Source organism: Boleophthalmus pectinirostris, unplaced genomic scaffold, assembly GCF_026225935.1.
Source record: "Boleophthalmus pectinirostris isolate CB_2022bp ecotype Guang Dong unplaced genomic scaffold, ASM2622593v1 HiC_scaffold_4, whole genome shotgun sequence".
Taxonomy (NCBI): Eukaryota; Metazoa; Chordata; class Actinopteri; order Gobiiformes; family Gobiidae; genus Boleophthalmus; species Boleophthalmus pectinirostris.
The window spans coordinates 2610454-2634453 of NW_026571353.1; the positions used below are offsets into that span (position 1 = coordinate 2610454).

General features: G+C 41.9%; 4 protein-coding genes across 7 annotated transcripts in view; 1 reads left to right on the top strand and 3 right to left on the bottom strand.

The window, feature by feature from the left end:
* kmt5ab (lysine methyltransferase 5Ab) overlaps window positions 1–3805 on the top strand; it is a 12787-nt gene extending 8982 nt beyond the window's left edge. For both annotated transcript variants that reach the window (XM_055161584.1, XM_020938368.2), the window contains exons 3-8: window positions 1–79; window positions 676–853; window positions 1231–1318; window positions 1432–1491; window positions 2166–2356; window positions 3280–3805. The exon at window positions 1–79 is cut by the window's left edge and continues 63 nt beyond it. In XM_055161584.1, the coding sequence (XP_055017559.1) occupies window positions 1–79; window positions 676–853; window positions 1231–1318; window positions 1432–1491; window positions 2166–2356; window positions 3280–3490 (807 nt within the window). In that variant the 3' untranslated portion in view covers window positions 3491–3805. The remainder of the gene's footprint in view (window positions 80–675; window positions 854–1230; window positions 1319–1431; window positions 1492–2165; window positions 2357–3279) is intronic.
* rilpl2 (Rab interacting lysosomal protein-like 2) lies at window positions 3791–12323 on the bottom strand. 2 transcript variants are annotated; one of them, XM_055161586.1, is made up of 4 exons: window positions 11894–12323; window positions 9132–9280; window positions 5602–5724; window positions 3791–4070 (listed from the first exon to the last, which is right to left on the bottom strand). In XM_055161586.1, the coding sequence occupies exons 1-4, from the start codon at window positions 12188–12190 to the stop codon at window positions 4049–4051; spliced, it is 591 nt and encodes a 196-aa protein (XP_055017561.1). In that variant the 5' UTR covers window positions 12191–12323; the 3' UTR covers window positions 3791–4048. The 2 variants fall into 2 exon arrangements, with proteins under 2 accessions (XP_055017561.1, XP_020794055.1); XM_020938396.2 differs by having other exon boundaries at window positions 9132–9283.
* Window positions 12324–13099: 776 nt separating this feature from the next.
* Window positions 13100–20083, bottom strand: LOC110172493 (RILP-like protein 1). Of its 2 annotated transcripts, none has more exons than XM_020938376.2 (8): window positions 19308–20083; window positions 18960–19110; window positions 17040–17155; window positions 15521–15853; window positions 14831–14980; window positions 14111–14268; window positions 13571–13678; window positions 13100–13489 (listed from the first exon to the last, which is right to left on the bottom strand). In XM_020938376.2, the coding sequence occupies exons 1-8, from the start codon at window positions 19596–19598 to the stop codon at window positions 13399–13401; spliced, it is 1398 nt and encodes a 465-aa protein (XP_020794035.2). In that variant the 5' UTR covers window positions 19599–20083; the 3' UTR covers window positions 13100–13398. The 2 variants fall into 2 exon arrangements, with proteins under 2 accessions (XP_020794035.2, XP_055017558.1); XM_055161583.1 differs by having other exon boundaries at window positions 17040–17158.
* Window positions 20084–20735: 652 nt separating this feature from the next.
* Window positions 20736–24000, bottom strand: part of hip1rb (huntingtin interacting protein 1 related b) — a 72590-nt gene continuing 69325 nt past the window's right edge. Inside the window, 5 exon segments of the mRNA XM_020938307.2 lie at window positions 20736–21422; window positions 22237–22446; window positions 22806–22867; window positions 22947–23070; window positions 23154–23259. Coding sequence (XP_020793966.2) covers window positions 21414–21422; window positions 22237–22446; window positions 22806–22867; window positions 22947–23070; window positions 23154–23259 — 511 coding nt within the window. The 3' untranslated portion in view covers window positions 20736–21413.

Sequence of the window (24000 nt, forward strand, 5' to 3'; positions counted from 1 at the left end):
CCCCTGGTCCAGTGCAGCATGCTCATCCAGGAGACCAACGACGCAGACCCCACCAGCTCTGACTGCAAGCTCCGAAAAGGTCTGTCTCTCACCGTCTATTCTACATACTAAGACATTTAAAGATCCTCTATTACACTAAATCCATGCTTGTGAGCTTTACACCATGTTCTATTGCGGTTACCTCCTCACAAACATACTTTGAGTTGTGTTTGTTTCACTCACAGATACTTGGCTACCTTTCCTTCTTTTCTACATCAAAACTAGGGCTAAAATCACCTAAATGATTCCAGTGAAGGCGTGTGTAGTTTAAAAACACAGTGGAGCACTTGTATTACCACGTGACATCACAAGGTGGACCAGAATGTTTTCGTTTAGAGAGAAGAACTCAGCCTAAATATACAGGGTTTATGTGTAAATGAAACCAAAACACAATGATGAGAAAATATCCTTATAACATAGATCAGAAAATGGGGTAATGGAAACCTTTAAATGGTGCCATGAAGCCTCCTCCCCTGTGCCCATATGGTCAGCAGATCCACATGTTGACATGCATGTTTCCTGTGCCTGTGAATGCACCTCTGTGTTCTGCCAGCTCATCTTATGACACAACTTAGCCTGGTTTTTGTTAAGCTCCCCTTATCACTGCTGCTAAATTCCTTCTCTCCACCATTTCAGACATACCTACAGAGGGTAAATGTGACGCCAGTGAGCAGAAGACTCCGAGCTGTGCAGAGATGGGAGAGAAGTCTGCAGCCACTGAGCTCAAAGAGTCCAGAGGCGAAACCAAAGCAGGCCCCATGAAGGACAACAAGGCACCAGCGTCCAAGAACCGCAGTCGCGCTGCACACAAGAAGTGGGTCCAAAAAAAGTGTATTTATGCATAAATGGAAAACGCACAACTAGTGTTGTCACAATAGTAACATTTTAAGAGTACTAAGGAATAAACTCAATACTCAGTACCAATGAACACTGTATAGACAATAGAATGTGATGTTCAGTGTTAAATCATAGAACTTTCTTTTCTATTCCCATGTGTCTTGCATATGTGTGTAATCTTCAGTGGTCCAGTAGGTTCATGTTGGTCCATGAGTGTGTACTAGTCCATCTGCTCTTATACTTGTTCTGATACAGCTCAATGTGAGTGACATTTGTTAGTATAGGTACGAAAGGTTTTAGATTCTCTATAGTTTGGACAATCCTAGTACTGACTGTATTCATTGGTCTGTTTAGGAGTGAAAATAAAGCCCCACAAAATAAGAAGGTGACAGACTACTTTCCAATCAGAAGAAGCAACAGAAAGACCAAAGCAGAGCTGAAGGTTTGTACTCTTGAGTCACTGTGAGGTTGGTGACCTTTAAATGTCACTATTTCAAACCATAAAAGCCATCAAAATGAGAAGTACAGTAATAAATCTAGTGTTTTTGAATTTAGAGTGAAGAACACAGACACCTGGACGACCTCATAAAGAACGGTGTGGAAGAGGGAATGGAGGTAACTGTCTGGCATGTGGTAGTGACCAACACACTGTGACTGAATGAGCTCAGAATCTAAAGCGCTTCTATTCACTCCCCAACATACACACTTTTTTAGTATGTGACCAACATCTTCGGCTGCAGCTGACCAGTATTTTAGTGGTTGCCAGTCAGTAATTTAACTGTATTATTGATAAAAAAGACTTTTAACTATTTTTGAAAGTCTTTTCAACTAGTGATGTCACGGTCTTTGTTATAAAAAGTTTGCCACTTATTTTTTATTTAACTAGTTACTATTAATCATGTCAGCCCAACATAATCTTCACTTTTCTAGCCACATACATTTACTCCTACTTGAGTAATAGTTTTACTGATGTAACCATACTTGAGTACATTTTTGGCTAGTTTTTTCATTTTTGTGTCTAAAAGAAATACCAGATTGTGTGCATTATGTAATGTTTTGTCCCTATTACATTCACTTTTTAAATTATAGATGTTACGTCCTCACAGTTATTCTTACAGTTAATCTTGTTTGAGTTGTAGTTTTGTAATTTCATTCATACCATTACTCTGTATTCTACTTGAGTAATAATAGTTTTGTACCTTTTTGTAATGGCTGTCAAAACGTACCATGTGCTTTTGATTCTCATGAAATGCTCTTTACACACCACTGTGTGGGCTCCATTCTAACAGGTGAAGGAGATCGAGGGGAAGGGCAGAGGAGTGTTTGCAGTGAAGGGCTTTAAAAAGGGTGACTTTGTGGTGGAGTACTCTGGAGATTTGCTGGAGTTGTCTGAGGCCAAAGCCAGGGAGGCGCAGTACGCCCAGGACCCCTCCACAGGCTGCTACATGTACTACTTCCAATACCAGACCAAGACCTACTGGTGAGGACACACTACTGCCCTCAACACTGTATTTACTTACTCTACACATGTGTGCTTCAGCTTCTCATTTTACAAAAACATGGTTACTATGAGTCTATTAAGAGCTTACAAAAAAACAAACAAATTAAAATTATTTTGGTGAGGTTTCTCATTTGATTTGGACCCTGGCAGCAGGCATAACAAGCGTGGAGGGAATTCCACAAACTGTTGGCATGCCAACTATTGTGTAAACAAAAACATTTCTACATTTCTTGCACAATAGTCATGATTAGACTAACAAAAACCTATCTGACAACACCTTTTATTTTGTTAAATGAAGGTTTAAATAGTCAGAAAAATGCCTTTATTGCAGAGGTGGGAAATACTCAGTTACATTTACTTGAGTAATTTTTGGAAGAAACTGTACATTTCCGGGTACTTTTCTAGCAGCATACTTTCCCTCTTAAGTACTGTTACTGTCGTTAGACATTACTCTTTGAGTAAAAGTTGCTAACAGTGGGAAGAGGAACCAAAAGCTTTATGTTGACAGTTTGTAAGATTGTTCTTCAAATGACATTAACTTCAAATTTATAAATCAGTTCTTACTTCCCGACTGTTTATCCCAATACATGTTTACTCTTACATTTTCCCCTACTCTACCCTCCCCTGCTTCTTGAGCGTAAACTATTCAGACATTTTGGGTGGAATTTTGGGGTTGATGACCGACGTTCCGTCCAAACTCAGTTACTGCCTGTAATTTTGTACAGTTTGTACTGTATTCCACAATGTGCCACATAACTGATGTAAAACTCTGGTAAATGTGGGGCACAGGCACCATCCACCAAACAGAGTCAGAATGAGAAACCAATGAAAACGTGTCATTTCCTCTTGAATCAAGTGTAACTGTAGAGCTGCAGCAGAATAACACCAGTGTTGTCTTTCAGTGTGGATGCTACAAAAGAGTGCAGCCGTCTGGGCAGACTCCTCAACCACAGCAAGAGCGGGAACTGCCAGACCCGCCTGCACCCCATAGACGGGACCCCCCACCTCATCCTGGTGGCCTCCAGGGACATCAGTGCCCACGAGGAGCTGCTCTACGACTATGGAGACCGCAGCAAAGCCTCCATCTCTGCTCACCCCTGGCTCAAGTACTGACCCAACCACCTCACCCGCCCACTCACCCACTCACCCACGCAACCCACACCTCAAGCACGCCTTTTACCACTACTCCATGGGTTTTAAATGGAGCCGAGAGCTTCCTGTATATTTTTGCTACAGTTTTATAGAATGCTTTTATATTTTTCTCTTGTATTGAGTCGATGCTTAAGGAGCATTAGCTAGTGTGAAATATTGTCCAATGAATTTCATAGACTGTCATTGTAACTTATTACTTGTATTCAAAGAATAAACTGTTTTCCATGCTAGCTCCAGATGCATGTTGAAAATATGAAATTAAACCTGGAAAACCTTTGTCTTTCTGATGCTTATAATATCACACAAGTTAGTCGTATTGTTTTAATTTAATTATAAAATGCGTCTAAAGACTGCAGCCAGTGTGAGTAAAAGCATTTACATATCAAAATATTTCACACATTTCCAGTTAATTCTTTGTCCATATATACATCATATTTTACAAAAGTAGAACTAGAAAAATAGTTGGTCCATAGATTTTGCTTGTAGTGGTCAGTTGTACTAAAATGCTGAGTCTCATCCTCATTTCCGTCTGAAGGAGAACCTGGGAGCAGAGAGAACGGGTTAGGTCATGGAGAAGGCAGCTGTGCTAATGAGTAAACACACTTTAATGACATTCACCACAAACATGAGCATCCACTCATTCAGTCACAAGTAAAGCATTAAGGACCATTAGGAGTGGCTGTGAGAGCGGCCTCTGCAGCAGCCTCGCGTTCATCTGGGAGTTTAGACGAGTGTGGAGGGGCTAATGTGTTCAGGACTTGAGTTATTTCAATAGAATTAGAGATTGTCATAAAATTGGTGCTAGAATTGGCTGTGCACAAGTGCCCGTGTGCTTGCCTGATTCCTTGCTTATACTATTCAACATGTTTTAGTCCTAACCACATTAAAGGGACTATATTACATGATTTTCTCATCACAAACAGACCTGGAGTTTTTTTTTTCACATGTTTCACACACAAACTGCAGATTTAGGCCAAGATCTTCTCTCAGATTGAAAACTCTGTTCCACCTTGTGATGTGATCTGGTAATACAGGAAGTGCTCCACTGTGTTTTTAAACTCTGTCACTAAAATCATTTGGATAATTTCAGTCATGGAATTGCCAATCTCCAGTCTACTAGGTAAAAAAATAAATAAAAAATTTAAAGGGAGTCATGAAACTACCACTACATGACATCACAAGGTGGAACAGAGCATTTTGAACTTTGGAGATGTAGACAGACTAATAATAAAAGGTTACATGTGAATGAATCAAAACACAACTCTAGGTCTGTTTTTGAGGAGGGAACAACATTCTAACATGGCCTGAAGCTCATAAGACGTAATCATATAAGATCTTTTAAAAATTGGCAACCTCAAAATTGGGGACTGTCTGATGGATTATTTTCACCTAAAACCAATATTTGTTTTTTTTTTTTGTTTTTTTGTCAAGATTTCAAAATTCAAGTGAAGTGGTAGTGAAGTTCACAGAACTTTACATTTTTGTTCTAAACTGTATTTACCTGAATAGGTCTATAAGTAGCTGTATTTCAGCCACAGCCACCCATGGAGCTTCATTGCTCGACTTCCATAATTGTTTTAGGTTTAAAAGAAACAGCACTGAGGCACTGTGATGACAAACTACGATTCACACACAAAAACAGTTTAATGTGTATGCACCAAGATGTTTTATCTTTCAGTATAAGGCAAATTCATTTTAAGAGTTAATACTTCTACCAAAATATACCAACGTATTGTCCATCACTGCTTCAAATATAGATGAGTAATGTACAGTATGAATATACTGTTCTGCTTCAACCATAAAAAAGATCATTTATAATAATAAATCATTGGTTTATTTGAACAGAGCTGGATTAGAAATGAGAGCTAAATCACTTGGTTTGTTGTTTTCGAAATATGCTAAATGAAAATACAGAGAGTATTGTCTATAATTAAAACCATTAAAATGACCTCAAGAAAGAAAAGTAGAACAATCATCCAAACTAGAAAATAAACAGATTTCTGTCTTCGTGGTTCATTTGATGGACACTCGCGGTGTTAAACCTGTACACAGACCGTGTTATGGACACTCACAGTTTGCCGATGGTGCTCCTCTCGTCTTTGGCGTCCGTGAGGTTGGCGGAGCTGTCGTGGGACGCAGGGGGCGTGTCCAAGTCCACCTCCACCATGGCCGCTTCAGCGTTAGGCAGAATCCCACTGGACACAAGCAGGAGAGTGAGATCAGATATCACAAAACCATATTATTCTAGAATGACCACACAACAGAGGAGTTTTCAAAAAAAGGCTGCATTCTTTTTTTTTTTTTTTTTTTTTTTTTTATTAAGTATTGTAGGGTCATGATGGAGGAGTGGTTAGCACTCTAAGCCCCACAACAACAAGGTCATAGTTCTTTTTCCTAGAACCTATTTTACTTCCATCATTGTGGGTGGATGATGCAGTTATAGAGACTTCATTATGGTGTTTTTCAGTGTGGTTACTTCCCAGACTCTAAATCTACATTCTTGGACTTGACAATTCAATGGAAAAAGTGAAAAGAACTGTAGCCTGCACTTTTTTCAGTTTTAGAAACCACCTATAACCACAAGTAAACGTGCCAGAGCCTGACCCTGCACACACAGGACACATACACTGATCCTGCTGGCTGCAGGTGCTGGGGTTTAAGGAGCGTCCACACAGGTCAGAGGCATTCAAGGTTTAAACAACAGGATTTCAGTATTGAAACTGGCAACGCAAATGAGAGAGTCATGTGAGGAGCATTCTGCTTTCTGATTGGATAATCGTCTTGAGAATCAAAACATTAAAGTATAAACAACTTGTCCATCATGTCCAGTGTTTTTGTATTTAAGAATAAATGAGCATTATTGCATGATTGTATCTGGGGACACAGTTAGGTCCTGTTTATGAAATTTAAGAATCAAAAATCTTACATGCAGTTCCTTTAAATGACCAAGTTTGTGTTATCCATACAGATTCACTCCATAGAACTCTTCACGGCAACCCATTGGATTAGATTATTTGCATCGACCAATAACATTAATTCCAAGTACAGAGGCGTGTGAGAAATGTGTCCTTAAGCACGTCCCAAAACACTAAACTACATTTAATAGACATTATGCAACACCGTGAAAAGTCATTACTGTGGGGAAAAAAGACCAGGCTAACACTGCCCTGGGCACATGAGCAAGGCATGGAGATCCACTATGCACTGTTACCAGTGTCGGGGAGTAATGGATTACATGTACCAGAGTTACGTAATCAGAGTACAAATTATGAGTAACTGTATTCAGTGAGTGGTAATTGGATTACAGTTACTTTATTGTAAAGTAAGTAAGTTTTTTTTTCCCCCCGGTAATTCCACTCATTGTCGGTCTAAATCAGGTCTAAAACCAGGTCTAAAACCAGGTCTAAAACCAGGACTAAAACCAGGACTAAAACCAGGACTAAAACCAGGACTAAAACCAGGACTAAAACCAGGACTAAAACCAGGACTAAAACCAGGTACAAATCAGGTCTAAAACCAGGTACAAATCAGGTCTAAACCAGGACTAAAACCAGGTCCAAACTAGGACTAAACCAGGACTAAAACCAGGTCCAAACCAGGCCTAAACCAGGACTAAACCAGGCCTAAAACCAAGTCTAAACCAGGTCCAAATCAGGACTAAACCAGGTCTAAAACAGGATTTAACAGGACCTTGTTTCCTCGTCTTCTATCAATAATATTTTTAATACAGTCAAGTAAAGTCTGGGCAAAGACCAGGGTATCTTCACAAAACATCTTAAGTGAAGATATTCTGGTCTTTGCTTCTCTACAGCAAATCAAGTAATCCAAAGTATTCAGATTATGTTACTCACTTTAAGTAATTTAATGGATTATGTTACAAACTACATTTTGAGGTATGTAATCTGTAATCTGTAGGGGAATACATTTTAAAAGTCACCTTCCCAACACTGACTGTTACACTGTATGAATAAAGTCAAAGGTACACAAGACAAGCATGAAGCATCTCAGAACTACTAAGTGGATAATAAATCTGAAAACAAGATGAATCACCTGATATAAGTTTTAAAATCTTGGCCAGATCAGAGAAATTTGCAGTGAATAGATTCAAGTTTTTCTGTTGCAGTACTAGTTCCTGTTGACTGTATTGATATTTTGCAGCTGATGACATCACATCTTGGGAGTGTGACACTAACTGTAGGCTCTGCTCCAAGTCTCTCACATTCAATTACAGTCACAAGCTCGTTAGTATTAGCCAACAGTTTTTCAGTTAGTCTCTGTCACCTTTCTGTTGAAAATCAAACTCCTGAACAGGACCCTGAACGCTCGCACTGATCACAGGAACAGGAAAAGGTTCTTTAAATCACTTTTCTGTCTTTTTGTCAGTGTTTGCTAATGTGCGGACTGTGTCACCATGGTAACTGTTAAACATTCCACCATACAGAGAGATACAGGTAGAACACCCCCAGCGTGATGTCACTGCAAAGTATCAAGAGTCCTGTGTGAATATACTGCAGTGTGGCAGCAGGGTTCATTTATGGAGATGTTCTTGCTTTGCAGTAAAACTTTCATTTGTACTCGGAGTATTTTATTCTCAAATATACTTTGACAAATGTGCATTCTTAAACTCCACAGATCTGATCAGTAAATTGGCCTGTATGCATCACCTGCTTGTCTCCATGGATACAGATACATAGTTTTTGTCATACTGTGGAAAAGTGGGCAAAGCAAGACAAGCAAAAGGTACATACTGTATTTTCCGCACTATTAGGAGCTCTGGATTATAAGACGCACTGTCATTAAATGGTCTATTTTCGAACTTTTTTCACAAATAAACCCCACTGGACTTTAAATGAAACCCAACAGTGTGATGGGTGAGTGGTTTTGTTTGTTTGTGGCGTTCACGGTGACTCTGGGCTTTGTTCAGTTGTGGCGTGTAGGGAGGGTGCTGTCTGGGACCAACGGATTGTCGGCGTGTTCACAGTGACTCAGTTGTTCAGTTGTGTCTAGAAGTGGCACATTGCACTCGCTTTTTTGGTTCGTTCTTCCGTTCCGTTTGTGGAGTGATGAGTGTGTCTGTGGGTGTGTTTCTCTGTGCGGTCACTGTCTGCTCTGTGTGTGTTTGTGTGTTCTGTGGGTGGTGTGTGTTTGTAGTTTACTGAAGTCGTGCTGGGACACCCGAGTGGATTCATGTATAGGGCGCAGTCATTTTTGATGGGGTTAGAGGCTTAAGAGCGCGTCTAATAGCCTGGAAAATACGGTACATAGTTTTCTACACATTTCTAAAGGCGCTGTACCTCCTTTTAACTCTAAACGTGAAAAGCAGAACTAGCGCATTTTAAACAGTTTGCAGTGGTCCAAATTTACCTACTTCCTAATTATTCACTGTGTTTTTCACCAGTCACAGAGACCAGTGCAGTGCCAGCGTGGTGAAGATAACAACGCACACTTCCTGATCCAAAAGGAAACGCTCTCCAGTTAAATGCAGATGGCACATGGTGGACTTATTTGAACCTCTAGAGCTGCTTATGTAAGAAATCTGTACTGTACTTTGCTCAAATCCATGAGGAAGGCTCCAGGTATCTCAGAGGTGTTGTGGTAGTACCTCTTGTACAACTGCAGCTCCTCCTGGGCCACCATGAGCTGAGCCTTGAGCTGGTTCCTCTCCTGCAGAACCTCCTTGAGCTCCTGCATGGTGAAGCGTGGTCTGTTAGGATCTGTCAGGTCCACCACGAGCTGGTTGGGCCCCACTGTCTGCTGGACCACGACACAAACACAACACAAACACAAAAACAATGCAGTGTGTAAGACTGAGAAACGGAACATTCTCTATGGGAGGAAAATAAATGACAAAGGACTAAATCAGATCCAGAGGTGGGGAGTCTGCTGCAGTTACATTTACTTAACTACATAATTTAAGTCACTTTTTAAAGAGTACTTTTCTAGCAGTATATTTTTACTCCACCTTGAGTAATATTTTTATTGAAGTAACAGTACTATTACTTATGTATATGAATATGAAATGTTTGTCTAATTTTTTTGTCTATCCTTTAAAAATACCAGATTTTGTGCATTCTTTAATGTTTTGTCCTTTCTTTTTTTTTTTTTTCAATTATTTGTTTATTCATTTTCCAAGACAATAATTACGCATATGCAAATATTGTTTAAGGATCAAACATTGTCTTAAACTAAATCTTCCAAATAAAATACAGATTTTTACTATTATATTGAAAAGAGAGAAAGAAAAAAAGAAAAAAGAAAAATGGAAAAACAAACAGAAAACTCAATTTGGTAGCGAACAGAACATTGGGGAAATGAGCACTCAAATAAAACCCAAACGTATCATTTTAACAAAACTCAGCCAACCCTTCCATATCTTTTCGAATTTAATGTTTTGTCCTTTCAACGACGACATCGTCAAATTATAAATCTGAAGTTATGTACAGCTCCTCTTTAGGTCACTCTTACTTTAGTAGTATCTCCAAATCTTCCTTTTTTCTCTTGAGTCATTTCTTGGATCACTACTTTGTACTTCTTCTTGGTTAATATTAGTTACTCTTATTTGGGAACAATTTCTGGCCTCTCGATCCACTTCTCCATGGAGACGCTGCTTTTCCTGATGTTTAGCAATAAAAACTAAGTGGATGAATGGAAGAAAAGGAAAGGTTAAGGCCAGACTCTGGAAGCAAACCAATAACATCTCCATGGAAACGATCAGGTGACTGACCCTCCACCAGAAAGATCACATAGTGCGCCTTTAAAGCAGCATATTTCTGAAGGTCGAGTGTAAAACGAGGACAATACTAGAACTGAACCAGGACTAGAGCAGGTCTATCATTACTCCACCAGGCTCTTAATGAGGGAGGACTAAACCAAGACTAAACAAGGTCTATATCAGAACTATTATAGTTTTATCTAAGACGAGACTAAAACCTGGTCTAAAGTAGGACTTGAACAGGGTTAAAAAGGACTTGTCCAGAATTAAATCAGGTCTAAAGAAGGACTAAACCAGGACTAAACAAGGCCTGAGTCGTGACTCTCATGATTTTTCTTGAATCCAGGACTGAGTCTAAAGGAGAACTATGCTTAACCCAGGACTAAATAAGAACTAAACCAGGTCTAAAAAAGGACTAACGCAAGACTAAACACAGTCAGAGTCAGAACTACAATGGGCTAAACCAGGTCTAGAGGTGAAGTAATCCAAGTCTAATCCAGGACTAAACAAGAACCAACCAGATCTAAACCAAGACTCCCATCATTTCTATCTAAAGCAGGACTAAAGGAGGACTTTACCTGGACTAAACCAATAAGACAAACCAGGATGCTTTTTTTTTTAATGAAACTGGAAAAACAGGGTTAAAAATCCTGGAGTGGGTCTAAAGGAGTCCAAGTTTAACCCAGGACTAGACTAAATATGAATCAAACCAGGACTAAATGAGGACTAAACCAAATCTGCTGGCCCTCTGAAGTCTAGTCTCCTGGACTGGGTCTAAAGGAGTCCAAGTTTAATCCAGGACTCAACTAAATATGAATCAAACCAGGACTAAACGAGGATCTGTTGGCCCTGTGAAATATCTGAACTGGCTTTGGGGGTCTAAAGAACTAGTCCAAGTTTAACCCAGGACTGGACTAAAAAATAAGCATCAAACCAGGTCTAAAGGAGGACTAAACCAGGACTAAACAAGGCCCGAGTCGTGACTCATGATTGTTCTTGAATCCAGGACTGAACTAAAGTCTAAAGTCCTGAGTCTAAAGGAAAACTATGCTTAACCCAGGACTAAATAAGAACTAAACCAGGTCTAAAAAAGGACTGAAGTAGGACTGAACACAGTCTGAGTCAGAACTACAATAACTGGATCTACACCAGGAGTAAAAAAGGAGCTAAAATGGGCTAAACCAGGTCTAGAGGTGAAGTAATCCAAGTCTAATGCAGGACTAAACAAGAACCAACCAGATCTAAACCAAGACTCCCATCATTTCTATCTAAAGCAGGACTAAAGGAGGACTTTACCTGGACTAAACCAATAAGACAAACCAGGATGTTTTTTTTTTTTTATGAAACTGGAAAAACAGGGTTAGAATTCCTGGACTGGGTCTAAAGGAGTCCAAGTTTAACCCAGGACTAGACTAAATATGAGTCAAACCAGGACTAAACGAGGATCTGTTGGCCCTGTGAAATATCTGAACTGGCTTTGGGGGTCTAAAGAACTAGTCCAAGTTTAACCCAGGACTGGACAAAAAAATAAGTATCAAACCGGGTCTAAAGGAGGACTAAACCAGGACTAAACTAGTATAGGCCCTCCGTAGCATTTGAACCGTGGCTTTTGTTTGTGACTAGTGAGCGAACCGGGGACCGTGGGAACTGACCGTGCCCTCCCGGGATGCGCCCTGCTCGGACAGCACTTTCTGCAGCTCTCCTTTCAGGTTGTCCCGCTCCATGCGCAGCTCCTCCAGGGACAAATTGTATTTATTCACCAGCGTCTCGAACATCTCCAGGACGCGGACTATCCGGAACTGCAGGTCCGACACCTCCTCTCCCGAGCCGCTGATCTTCAACAAATCACGGCCGATCACGTAGGAAATATCGTACACATCTTCCACCGTGAGATCGAACGCGTCTTTGTCAAAAGCCAAAGCGGGCGACGTCTCCTCTCCGAACTCCATAGCTCCGACGCGGTTACGCACACACGGAAAGCGAACGCGGGTGTTGTTGCGTTGTGTTAAAGTTGTCAAAAAAATGTCTTCTTTTGAATCAGTCTCGCGGACAGTTAAAAAAAAAAGTTCCAGAGTTGAAGCACTTCCCCCATCACTCATCCACGTGACCGCGCTCCACACACAACAGAGGAGGGCAAAGTATCCTAGCGACAGGTGAACGCAGAGAGGAGGGCACGCAAGAGGATTCACCCCGCTACAGTTACATTTACTCAGTTACATTTAGCGGAGTAACATTTCATACCTTTACTCCTACGTCAAAAATATTTTATTCAAGTAACAGTACTCTTACTTGAGTAAAACCTGTGGTTCCTTTTCCCAGTGAAAGTCTACAAGTGACAAAACCTTTATTCTCACGATATGAAATGATTTAAAACAAACTAAAATCGTATTCCAGGTGCGCGCAAAGAACAGGGTGTAGAGTCAAGAGGACTGACTCCACTACACGAGCAGAGGGCAAAGCTTTCTGTTGACAGGTGAGCAACAAAGAGCAAGAAAGAGTGAGAGGATTGTGCACAAAAAGACTCACCTGCCTTTTGTGCACAAAGAGCAGCAGAGCGCGTGAGGAGTTCGTTTACGCGTACGTAATTCTCTGTGCGTAAAACCAGTAAAAGTGAAACCAAGTCATGTTATTACTTCGTGTTACTTTGGCTATGGTTTATTCTACTTGGACGTTAGATTACTTATTGTATACAGTACTTTAGGAGCTGGTTGGCAGCACAGTCCTGGCTCAGTGACAGGAGCAGTGAGAGGCAGGTTAGAGCTCTGTCTGCTTCTGCTGCTGCTTCTTCAGGGGAATCATTTGGATCTGCCCTTGTCATGGTTGTGTGGGGCATACACTGAACACAACAGACAAAGATCTTACATAAAATAACTTTATTCACTTTATTTACAGAGAAGCCTCAAAGTCCACATTCCTGCCATAAAACACACACAGGGCAGAGCCTGTGTGCTTTACAATAACACAACATTTTACAATTAGAAAATCACTAGTTAGAACTCCTTTTTGTTCAACTAGTTCAAAGTGCTACTTTTCTTGGATACTGTTGTGTGTAGTCTTTAAGGCACCATACTGTCATGGACTGACAACCAATAAAAAAAAAAACACATTAAAGCATTTAAAAGTGTCTGAGCGTTAAAGAATAAATAGTGTTAAAAGGTCAGGCGATGGAGAGTCTTCTGATGGGCATCAGGGTGGGGTCATCTGAGATCAGACCTGCTGCCACCATGGGCATGATGGCCGTGAAGATCCTACACACACACAAATTAGAGCAAAGTAAAAATCAGGTACAGCCGCTTTAAAACAGGCACTATAACAGTTCAGTGGCTCACAGTCTGCGGATGCCGGACTCGGGCCCCTCAGCAGCAGCAGCAGCAGGAGGCTCAGAACTCTCCTCCTCACAGAGCCCATGCACACTCAGGTCCTCTTCACACTCGTCCCTGCAGCACAGATCAGATCAGCATGGGGTTTATGAAGTCATCATTCTATTGTTTAATTGTCTGATCTAAAATCACAGGAGCACAGCAGACTCTTCCCTTTTGTGACACACAAATGTAGGAAAAAGCCAATGTCATCATTAGCTCAGTCATATTTTAAAAAGTCAGGCCATTCCCATGCTGTCCCCTATTCAAATACAAATAGAGATTTGAAATCTTTTTTTCCTACTGCCATGCACTTTTTCAAATGCAATCCTTTGTAGAATAAATGTGTGTTTATTTGGAGCTTCATTGAGCTCTGAGCTCCTCTTTGTTCAGAATGACTCTGTGTGTTGAATGGTGGTCACTGTGTTTTTACTGGTGACATTAACATGTCTGAACCTACACAAAGATAAACATGAGTCTAATGAAGAGGATGAAGAGGAGTGCACGTACGCTTTGTAGTAAGCCAGCTCCTCCTGCAGGAGGAACACCTGGGCCTTCAGCTGGTTCTTCTCGTGCAGGACGTCCCGGAGCTCCTGGAGGGTGAAGCGAGGGCTGTCTGACTCACTGCTGTCTGTGTCCTCCCCACAGTCTGCCCCCGCTGGCCGCTCCTGGTACAGCAACAATCTGAGCTTACACAAGATCTTAAACAAGACACACTGTGCTGGTTCTGCATGTTATAATCTATGACCCCCATAGACTCTTTAAAATGTGCAAAAGATAACAAAGTCCAAATACTGATTTAAAACGACTTCATGAAAGAAACAAGTCCACTGACTTTTAAGTTTAGAAACACAGTGGAGCACTTCCTGTATTACCACATGACATCACAAGATAGAACAGTGTTTTCTGTTTGAAAGAAGAAGAGAAAATGTGCAGGGTCTGTTTGTGATGAGGAAACAGCATGATAACATAGATGAGTAAACAGTGTCATCAGGGCTTTAAAATGCTCCAGACATAAAGTTGAGAGCACAGAGAGAATAAAGAAGTGGACCAAGTGTCACACCAGGATCATGTAGAGCAGGTAAATCTTTTAAAGATCAAAATGAAGAGCCAGCAGCTACAGAAAGAGGGCAAGTGTTTTTCAGTCCAAACTGTGACTAGCAGGATAAGTCCATTCATATATACAGTCTCTGGTCGACTCAGTGACTGGATAGTTTCTACATGTCTTACCGATAACAAAAGTGCTGCTTCGGTTTCCTCACAGTCGCCGGTGATCAGAGGCTCTCGTTCAAAACACGTGGCTAAAAACTCCGGGTCTCCTGCACACTCCACCCAGACTGAGCAGGGCTTCACTGTAGCGTCTGGAGGAGCAGGAGGGGCCTACGGGGAGTAAGCATGGAACAGACTACAGTCATGATATTGTTCATTAAATACATTTTCATTTCATTGCATATATTATGCTAATTAGGGTCTCACAAGTATCAGATACTAATTGATACCAATACTAGTACTGAAACTAGATACTCATTTGAGCAGGTATCAATACTGAAAGTCACATTGACTGGACAGAAATGAACCTTTCCTGGATGTGTTTAGAATGATGTTGAGCTGTACAGAACAAGTATCAGAGCACATAGACTAGTACACACATGGACCACACACATGAACCTACTGCACCACTGAGGATCACACACATATAACACACATGGGAACTGAAAAGAAAGTTCTACCATTTAATGTGAAAAATCACATTTTATTGTCTAGAGAAGGTGTTTTTTTATTTTCATTGTGCTATCTGAAGGGGTATTGAGTATCGAGTCTGTTCTTTAGTATGAAACCAAGTTTGTCTAATACTATTACTAATACTATTCAATTATCTCTACTCGCAAACAATAAAAAGATCTGTAGACCCTGCCTTACCCCGGTGAGAGGAGCGGCCTCAGGTCCTGACGCAGCTCTGCTCAGACCTGTGCTCATGTGCACAGGCTCCAGGTGTGAGTCCAGCTGCAGGTTCTGCAGATTCTGCAGGTTCTGCAGGTTCTGCAGGTCTTGCAGGTCCTGGAGGTCCTGAAGCTCCCTCTGCAGACGGGACACGTCCTGCTTCAGCTGGCCCAGCTCCTGTAGTCGTGCCTGGGCCACTGCCTCCAGTTCGGCCCTCTGCTGCACCAGGGCCTTCCCCTGAGCCTCCATCACAGCCAGCCTGTGACGCAGCTCCTGGTTCATCTTCATCACACGACTCTGCTGCAGCTGGAGCTACAAGAACACAAGGCAAGCTTTTCAAATAATCAGGAATGTCAACTAGAAAGAGATGCAATATTTCATTACTTTGTATGTACTGCAATTTTTTCAATACTTTCTGACTCAATAAGTTCAGTTAGCAAACAAAAATGCACATGTCTTCATTTACTAGTCAAACTGGGTCAAAACTAAAAGTTCTGATACTGGTATTGGATATCAGCACCAATACTGAAACATTTGCTGGATTGGATATCAGCTTCCAGATATCAGGTCAGCTGTTGGACGTATACACTGATGTATTCAAATTATTTACTGGTCATACTTGGCCCAGACACTCTCAGAATGTTTGATTTGTATTTACAGAGCTGTTCTGTAGATACATGAGAGATAAAGAACAGCTCCACAACACATCTGGATTTGGATCAGTTTTCTCTTATTTTATTTTAGTCTAAAAGAAATAAATGCTGTTTTCAGGCTCTCAGTGTTAAACACTGATATCTTAATATACTTAAAGTGACTCAGTGACGGTGTAGCAGGTCGTCCCACATGTACTGGAGTGAAGACCGTTTAAAGCCAAACTCTGAAACTTTATGGAACTATTGTTTACATACGAGTTAAATTAAATGTAACACTGAACATTTTCTAATGTTCCAAATCTAGAAGTGAATCAAAATGAAGATTTCAAATCCAATCACATTTTACAAATTACAAAAATACATTTTTGGTGCAGAGCTGGTTTAGCCCTAAACCAGGTCTAAACCAGGTCTAAACCAGGTCTAAACCAGGTCTAAACCAGGTCTAAACCAGGTCTAAACCAGGTCAAAACCAGGTCTAAACCAGGACAAAACCAGGTCTAAACCAGGTCTAAACCAGGTCTACAGCAGGATTAAACCAGGGCGTTTAGAGGCAACATAAAAATTACAAGTAAACAAATGTAATCTAATCAAACCAGGTCTACACCGGGTCTACACCGGGTCTACACCGGGTCTACATCGGGTTTAAAATGGAACTAAACCTACTTACACCCTGGTCTACACCAGGATTCAGAGATTATGAAGGGATTTTGAAATGGGAGAATGTTGATTTTTCATGAATGAGTCAGTGTTTGTTTTTGTGTTTTATTGCTCTGCTTGTTTAGCATGTTTAAACTGAAAGCAGTAAATATATGTGAAGAACCTCCCTCCAGAGACACTGGACTCACCGCGTCCACGTCGTGGCTCCTCCGTTCCAGCTCGTGCTCTTTGGAGCGGATTTCATCTCTCTGCTTGTCCACCAGATCCTTCAGCTTCTGCAGAAGCTCACGCTCTTTCTCTGACACTGCTGGAGGTTACCACAATCATTCAAATGTCAACTTTATTGTGCAAACTGCTGTCTACTGACAGAGCGAAAAATGTACAAAAAGGTGTGATTCTGTCCAGAGCTCAGCTTAAATACAGACAAGAGCATTCATTCACATTTGGGCAAAGACTGAAGTATAAACCAAAAATCCTGTGTGTTTCAGAGCGTGTTTGTAGAGGTCAGAAAACCAAAGCTGTTTGTTTTTGGTTACAGCAGACATTCTATGACCTAATTAACTATAATCTTCACAATTTGATAATTGCACAAAACTTTACTTCGACTAGATTTTGGTTTAATTGCAATATACAGTTTTGTGCAGCTCTGAAAGACAGTGGTATTCTTGAACAAAATGTAAATGTAAAGTCCCCATAATCCAACTGAATTTTGGGAAATCTTTGATTTTATGACTTTCTGTTTTGGGTTCACATAAATCATTAAACTGAGGATTTCAACTGTTATTAAAAATACAGAATGTAAAACTGGAATCCCATGTTTCAAAAGCTTCTCACATTATTAAAGTACAGTTGAACACTTTTGCCCTTTTACTAAATGATCTTAACCCACATAATCGTGGGGGGTCCCGGGACACACGCATGTTTATTTTGGGGTATGGAGGACCTACATTCAGCTGAGGAGGGATTTGGCAGAGGTATAAACACTGCAGCAAACATATCCTGCTCCTCCATGACGAGACTCACAGCACACAGCTATATTTGTGTCACGTCCAAAATAGTCCCCTAGACCGTGTAGGTGAGCGGAAACTACTGCAAACAGGGCTAGGAACCACCTCACACTTGAGCTTCAATGTGCCAAGTTCTGTGGAGAAGAGGTGCCATGAACTCACTAAATGCACTGTTATCTACACAGACACTCGTCTTTATGGAAGACTGTACTATTTTAAATGAAATATCAGACAGTGCTATAATGGGAATAGTTGTAAATATAGTTGTAATAGTTGTAAATAACAAGTTCTGTCCAATGTGTGGCCCTGTAGAGGACAAACAGACTTGTTATCATGGATTAGTCAGGTTTTAAATATAAACTGTGCGTAACCTGCAGTTGTGCTGTTCAAAACTGTTCTAAAAGGTGTTATGATCACATCTGAACATGTTGCCTGGGCCTTAAACCTTCAGATGGAGGAAGACAAGTCAAACCTTTCATTCTCAGTTTGTGTTCAGGCCTCATGTGAAGCTCTGAACCTCCAGAATTCCCTTCCTGAGCTGCAGAGGCTGCACTAGCACTGACTCATGACTGGTGCAGGTGCTGGAGTTTAGGTTCAGATCAGATCATCATAAAAGGTTTAGACCAACAAACTGGACAGAGACTCATGTCAGGCTCATTCTGCTTTCTGACTGGATAATTGTCTTGAAAACTGAAACATCAACTTGTAACATAAAGAAATGTGTTATGTGTCTGGGGACACAGTTTGTGATGATTTCACTTTGCAGAATCTGGGTCAAATCAAACAGGTGTTGTATGGTTTGACACAGCTTCAGATTGCAGCTGCACTTCACTTCTCCGCTGAACTCACTGGCCCCTGGTGCAAAGCTCTTCAGTGTGAACACCCTCGCTGTGAGAGCACTACAGGTGATCTTCTGTCACTCTGCATGTTTCCACAGAGCGGATGTTGCTCAAGGTAGTGTGTGTGCAACTGAGACGTGCCTGAACCGCAGGAGTGATGATCTACAACACTTCCCACTATTGTGGTGCAAATGCTGCTACTTCAGCCCTAAGTGTGGAGGCTCTTGTAAGTGTCGTGTAGACTGTTTGTGGTGGTCCTTACCCTCCTGCTCCTGCTGTGGGTCCACTGCCACAGGACTCTGGGGGACAGCCTGGAACAGCTGCAGCCTCTTGTTGTCGCTCTGGAGCTCAGAGATCTGAGACAGAAGGTCCTGAACTTCAGACCTCCACACGTCCTCCACCATCTCCAGCTCCTGAGCGGAACAACAACAAGTGACAGTGTGAACAGCTTTATTCTCCACACATGTCCTCATGGACGGACTGGTGTATGAGATGAATGTTTTGACTCCAGAGTGGACACACTGCTCTAAACGTCCTGACCCTAGACCACTCCGGTTCTATAACCCCCCCCCCGAACGCCCCACAGACAATAATGAAGTAAAGGTGAGACCATCTGGTGCCTGCGGTCCAGCTCGTAGCGGTCGTTGCGCTCCTGTCTCAGTCTGTCCAGCTCCAGTTGCAGCTCCTCGGCCTTGTTGCGGGCCCCTCCGTAGTTCACCAGGGCCTCCAGCAGCTCCAGCACACGGACCACTTTAGGCACCACTCCGACCATGGCCTCGCAGCCGTAGCGGTCTATGACCCGCTCAAACTCATGTCCCAGCAGCGCGGCGATGTCGTACACGTCCACCACCGTGAGCTCCGCCGCGGGTCTGTCCAGCGCGGACACGGCACCGCTCTCCATGTCTTTAGTGTCACAGCTCGGTGTGTGTGAGCGCTGCTCCGGCTCTGAACATGTCTCTGTGGTCTGTGCTGGGACACGCCGCGCGCTCACATGGCCCGCAGACACAACGAGCTTTCACACACTCCTCTGGCCCCGGGGCTCTGCGTGTCCCGCAGACACAGCGCAGACGACACGGTGGGATCGGGTCGGACCTGTTGGATCACTTGTGTGTACACAGTGTGTGTGTACACAGTGTGTGTGGATCACGCTGAAAAGTTTGGTGGGAGTCGTGTCTGCGCGTGCCTAATGCGCGCACTCCTGTTGCATTCAAGGACACACAGCAACGTGGGACCAAATTGGACTGTTCATAATGGCAATAGTTAGATTAAAGGAAGTCACAAACGTTCAATCAGAACTACAGAGTCTTTATAGTAAGTACAGCCTGTTGTGAAAAGAACAACAAAAATATCACTCTTAGGTCATCCTGGCCACGTGAGGCTCAATAGAGTGTGAGACAAATGTTCCCAAAGCCTAAAAGATGCTTTTTCTCTGTCCAGCTCCCAACTCCCAATCGGGACTCGAACCCGCGACCTTGGGATTCAGGCGAAGTTCGAAGCCAGAAACATCTATTAAAGTGAAAAGGAGCGACATGTGGAGCGGTCCGGCCACAGGGGGGCGCTCACGGAACTCTCTCCAGTGCAAAAACCCGCCGCTGTGCCACTGTGCCACTGTGCCCAGACTGTGCCCAGACTGTGTATGACTGTGTATGATGCCCACCGAACCTGAGCCAGTCTCACGTTCTGTCATGTTCTAACTGATTTTCAAATGTCACAGAGCAAACGGGAGTTTGCATAGAAAACACATTTTAGTTTTGGCAAAAACTAAATATTATAGTCCACAATGTTTCAGGAATTGATTAATAGGAGTTTAATTATTTTAAATCATAAAGATTAATGAATAACTAAATAAGACCCATGAAAGGGATCATTATGTTTCAGGCCCGAGCACCAACTGGGTACAAAGTGTCCCCGTTATATTTACATTTATACTGTATCACTAGTGCAGTATGTACTGTATGTAGGAACTATGCACATTTACTGACCAACATCTCACATTTAACCAAACTTTAGAGAGTCACACATGAATGACCAAACACAATCAAATCAAACATGTAGAGTTTATTTGACATTTACACTTGGTACAATGAGAAACCACCATTATCTTTACTAAAATATATTAATTGATCTGAGCTTATAAAGAGACATAATTCATCCAGAGCAAAGAAGAAGAAACAAAAGGAGGCGACCCTGTTCCACACGTCCCAGAGGATGTGACCTGGAGCACACCAGCACATGACTTGAGTCCAAACATTCAGTGGACACCACAGCGTCCGAGCTGCTCACACACACCAGCACATTCAAGGCCTCTGAACTGTCACGTCAGATTAAAAGGCAAAGGCAGAGGTATGTTCAAGATTTCCAGCAAAATATAAGACATCTTTCAGCTTTAATACACAGTGTGACAAAAAGGTCCAAAGTTCCACTAGGCCAAGGCGCTGCAGTCTCTTAAGTAGTTCATTCTTCACGTTTATTAAAAGCAGAAGTGTTTAAATCTAATTTTTTAAAAAAATACAATAAACTAAACTTGGTAGGAGCCAGATGTTTTATCCTGAATGCCAAAATAATAGGTACAGTTGCATTTGAACAGGCCTGGGGATTTCTCAGATGGTTTTGGCAAAAATCAGGGGGTCGGTGTCAGGATTGTCAGCGAAACGTTTAAAAATACAAATAAAAGGGACAGGTCCCAGTGTCTCGTGCTGATCATGGAGTCAGGTCTTTATTTGAACTGAAAAACAAAGAGAGAGATTGATTTAAACAGCAGTAGTCAGAAGTTGCAGGTTTTGGTCAGCTTTAATGAGCAGGGCTGGACATTTTCAGCAAAATATCTAATTGCGATTTTTTTCTGACAAACACTGTGGTTATGTCTAGAATTGATCTAGAGTTTAGATTTTGATTTCAGTCATTGCAGTCTTCACAATTTGCTAATGGCTTCTGCAGCTTGTGATTTAGATTTTGCAATTAATGTTGCAGCCCTAATTTTAAATATGGTTCTTTACCACAGGGCCGGAGCCACAAGGACGCACCTGAGAACAGCAAAGAAACCGTAGGATATAATACATTTAAAATTTAACATTGGGCCTCAAGAAAAAGTTGGGCCCCAGGGTCAGAAAGGTTAAGAACCCCTGGACTAGACTCTTGGTTTCCAGGCTGAGGATTAATGGAGGTTGTGGAGCTCAGGAGACCAGATGAAACCTTTAGGACTCTCCATAAAGTTTTTTGGAAAGGGATATGGGCAACATAAGTTCCAGTTTAATATTGTGAAATAAATAAATGCTTGTAAGGAAGTATTTTTGTCAGAGTTTTGAGTTTGAAGGGTTCAGTTAGTCTGGCACGAGCAGAGGAAAAATGTTTGGGAATTACAATACTACAAAATGTTATCTTAAAATGAAATCTCTTAAATATCTATATTGCCGACTGCTTCCTCCAGCATTTTGTGTCAATAAGAACAATATTTACACAATCAAGTGTTAGCTACGAGAGGGACTGAACACAGGCCAGAGAAATGTCCAGTGTCATAAGTGGTCCATGTAGGGTCTCACCATGTTCTTGGGTGGGACATTGGGCTTCTGGGCCAGAGCGGGCTTCTTCATGAGTGTAGGTTTGGAGGTTTTGGGGGAGGCGGGGGCCAAGCCGTTGCCGTCGGCGATCTGGTCCAGAGGGACTCCTGCCACCTCGTAGTGCTTCTTTCGGAGCTCACCCAGACGCAGACGCTCGTTCTCCAGCATAGTCTCCAGCTCCAGAACCTTCACCTGCACACGGGAGAGAGACAGAGACAGAGACAGAGTCAGAGATAGAGACAGAGACAGAGACAGAGACAGAGACAGAGGGAGACAGAGACAGAGGGAGACAGAGACAGAGGGAGAAGGTCATGAAAGTTCAAATATCAAATTGCCTTTACATTCTTAAGAAATGTTTCTATGGTGATTTAAACTCCTTTTTCACACCCACTTCTCCTCTTGGTCAGCCTCTGTTACACTGTGAGTGACAGCTGGAGACCACAGAAGTGAACTCACCCACTGCTGTTCATGAGGAATGGTTTTCATACAAAACTCGAGCGAGAGGATCTCTGCTAACGCTCTGCACTCATGAGTCAGCACATGATACTTGCCTGTGACTCCATTTCCTCCTTTTTGAGTTTGATGAGAGACATCCCTGAGAAGTCCATAGTATCTGCACACAGAAGCACAGAAGTAAACGTCACATTTGATGTCATATCTCACAGACTCCAGTCATGTCTCGCTCCCCTGACCTTTCTCCTCGAGGTTCTCCTGGCCCGTCCTGGTGGAGGCCACCACGTTGGCGGCCATCTCGTTGACGTAGCGTGAGGCCTGCTGCAGCGTGGACAGACGCTTACTGCTGCGGTCAGCTTTCACCTGACACAGAAACACACGTAAGACGACAAATACACACAAGAACACTGCATCAGGAAGGTAAAATCAGAGAGCAGAAGTGGTACCTTAGAAGCAGCCACCAGCTGTGCAGTACTGGCAGCGATCTCATGTGAACACACGATGAGTTCTTCATATTTGCCTGTGTGCAGGACCACTTTATCTGCAGAGTCCCTGTGGATTAACAAACAAAGGTACAGAAATATAAGACAAATGTGTGGGATTCTTGGCAATGGTGTGTTTTTATTAAAGCAAATGTCCAAAAAAAGCATTAATTTCCAAGAAGAAAACTGGATTGATTGAGACTGCACTAGAAGATGGATACAGATGGGGTTTTGGATCTCTTGTGTTGTCTTTGAGTAAAGCAGAGAAGAGAAAACATGAGAAAACACTTCATCATGTTTTGGAAGGGAGGGGTTTAAACAGCCTAATAAGAATGATTGACTGATAATCTCTACAGGGCGGGAGTTAGAAAGACTGACTCTGTGGTAAAAACCTTCAAAATATTAAGAAAACTCATTTAGAAAAGAACAGCCCCTGTAGTTTGAAATACCCCCAGAATGAAAATCGACTAGTGTCATGCTCTTCAAACTGGTCAATTGGACAGTGGACAGAACTACTTGAGTACTCCTTAATGCTACATACTAGGACTGCACAAAATATTGCAGTCGAACCAAAATGCCAATTTGAGCGGGCACAATTATCAAATCAAAAAAGTGCATTTTTTTTAGATAATGTCCACTACAAATATCAAATGATCCTATCTTTTTATAGGGCTGGGTATCATTAAGAAGTTGTCGATACGATACATAGCTCGATACACAGGCCACGATACATATCTCGATACAGTGCACTTTCGATTCGATATGATATATTTCAAATCGATTCGATACAGTCCAATAAAAAATAAAGTCT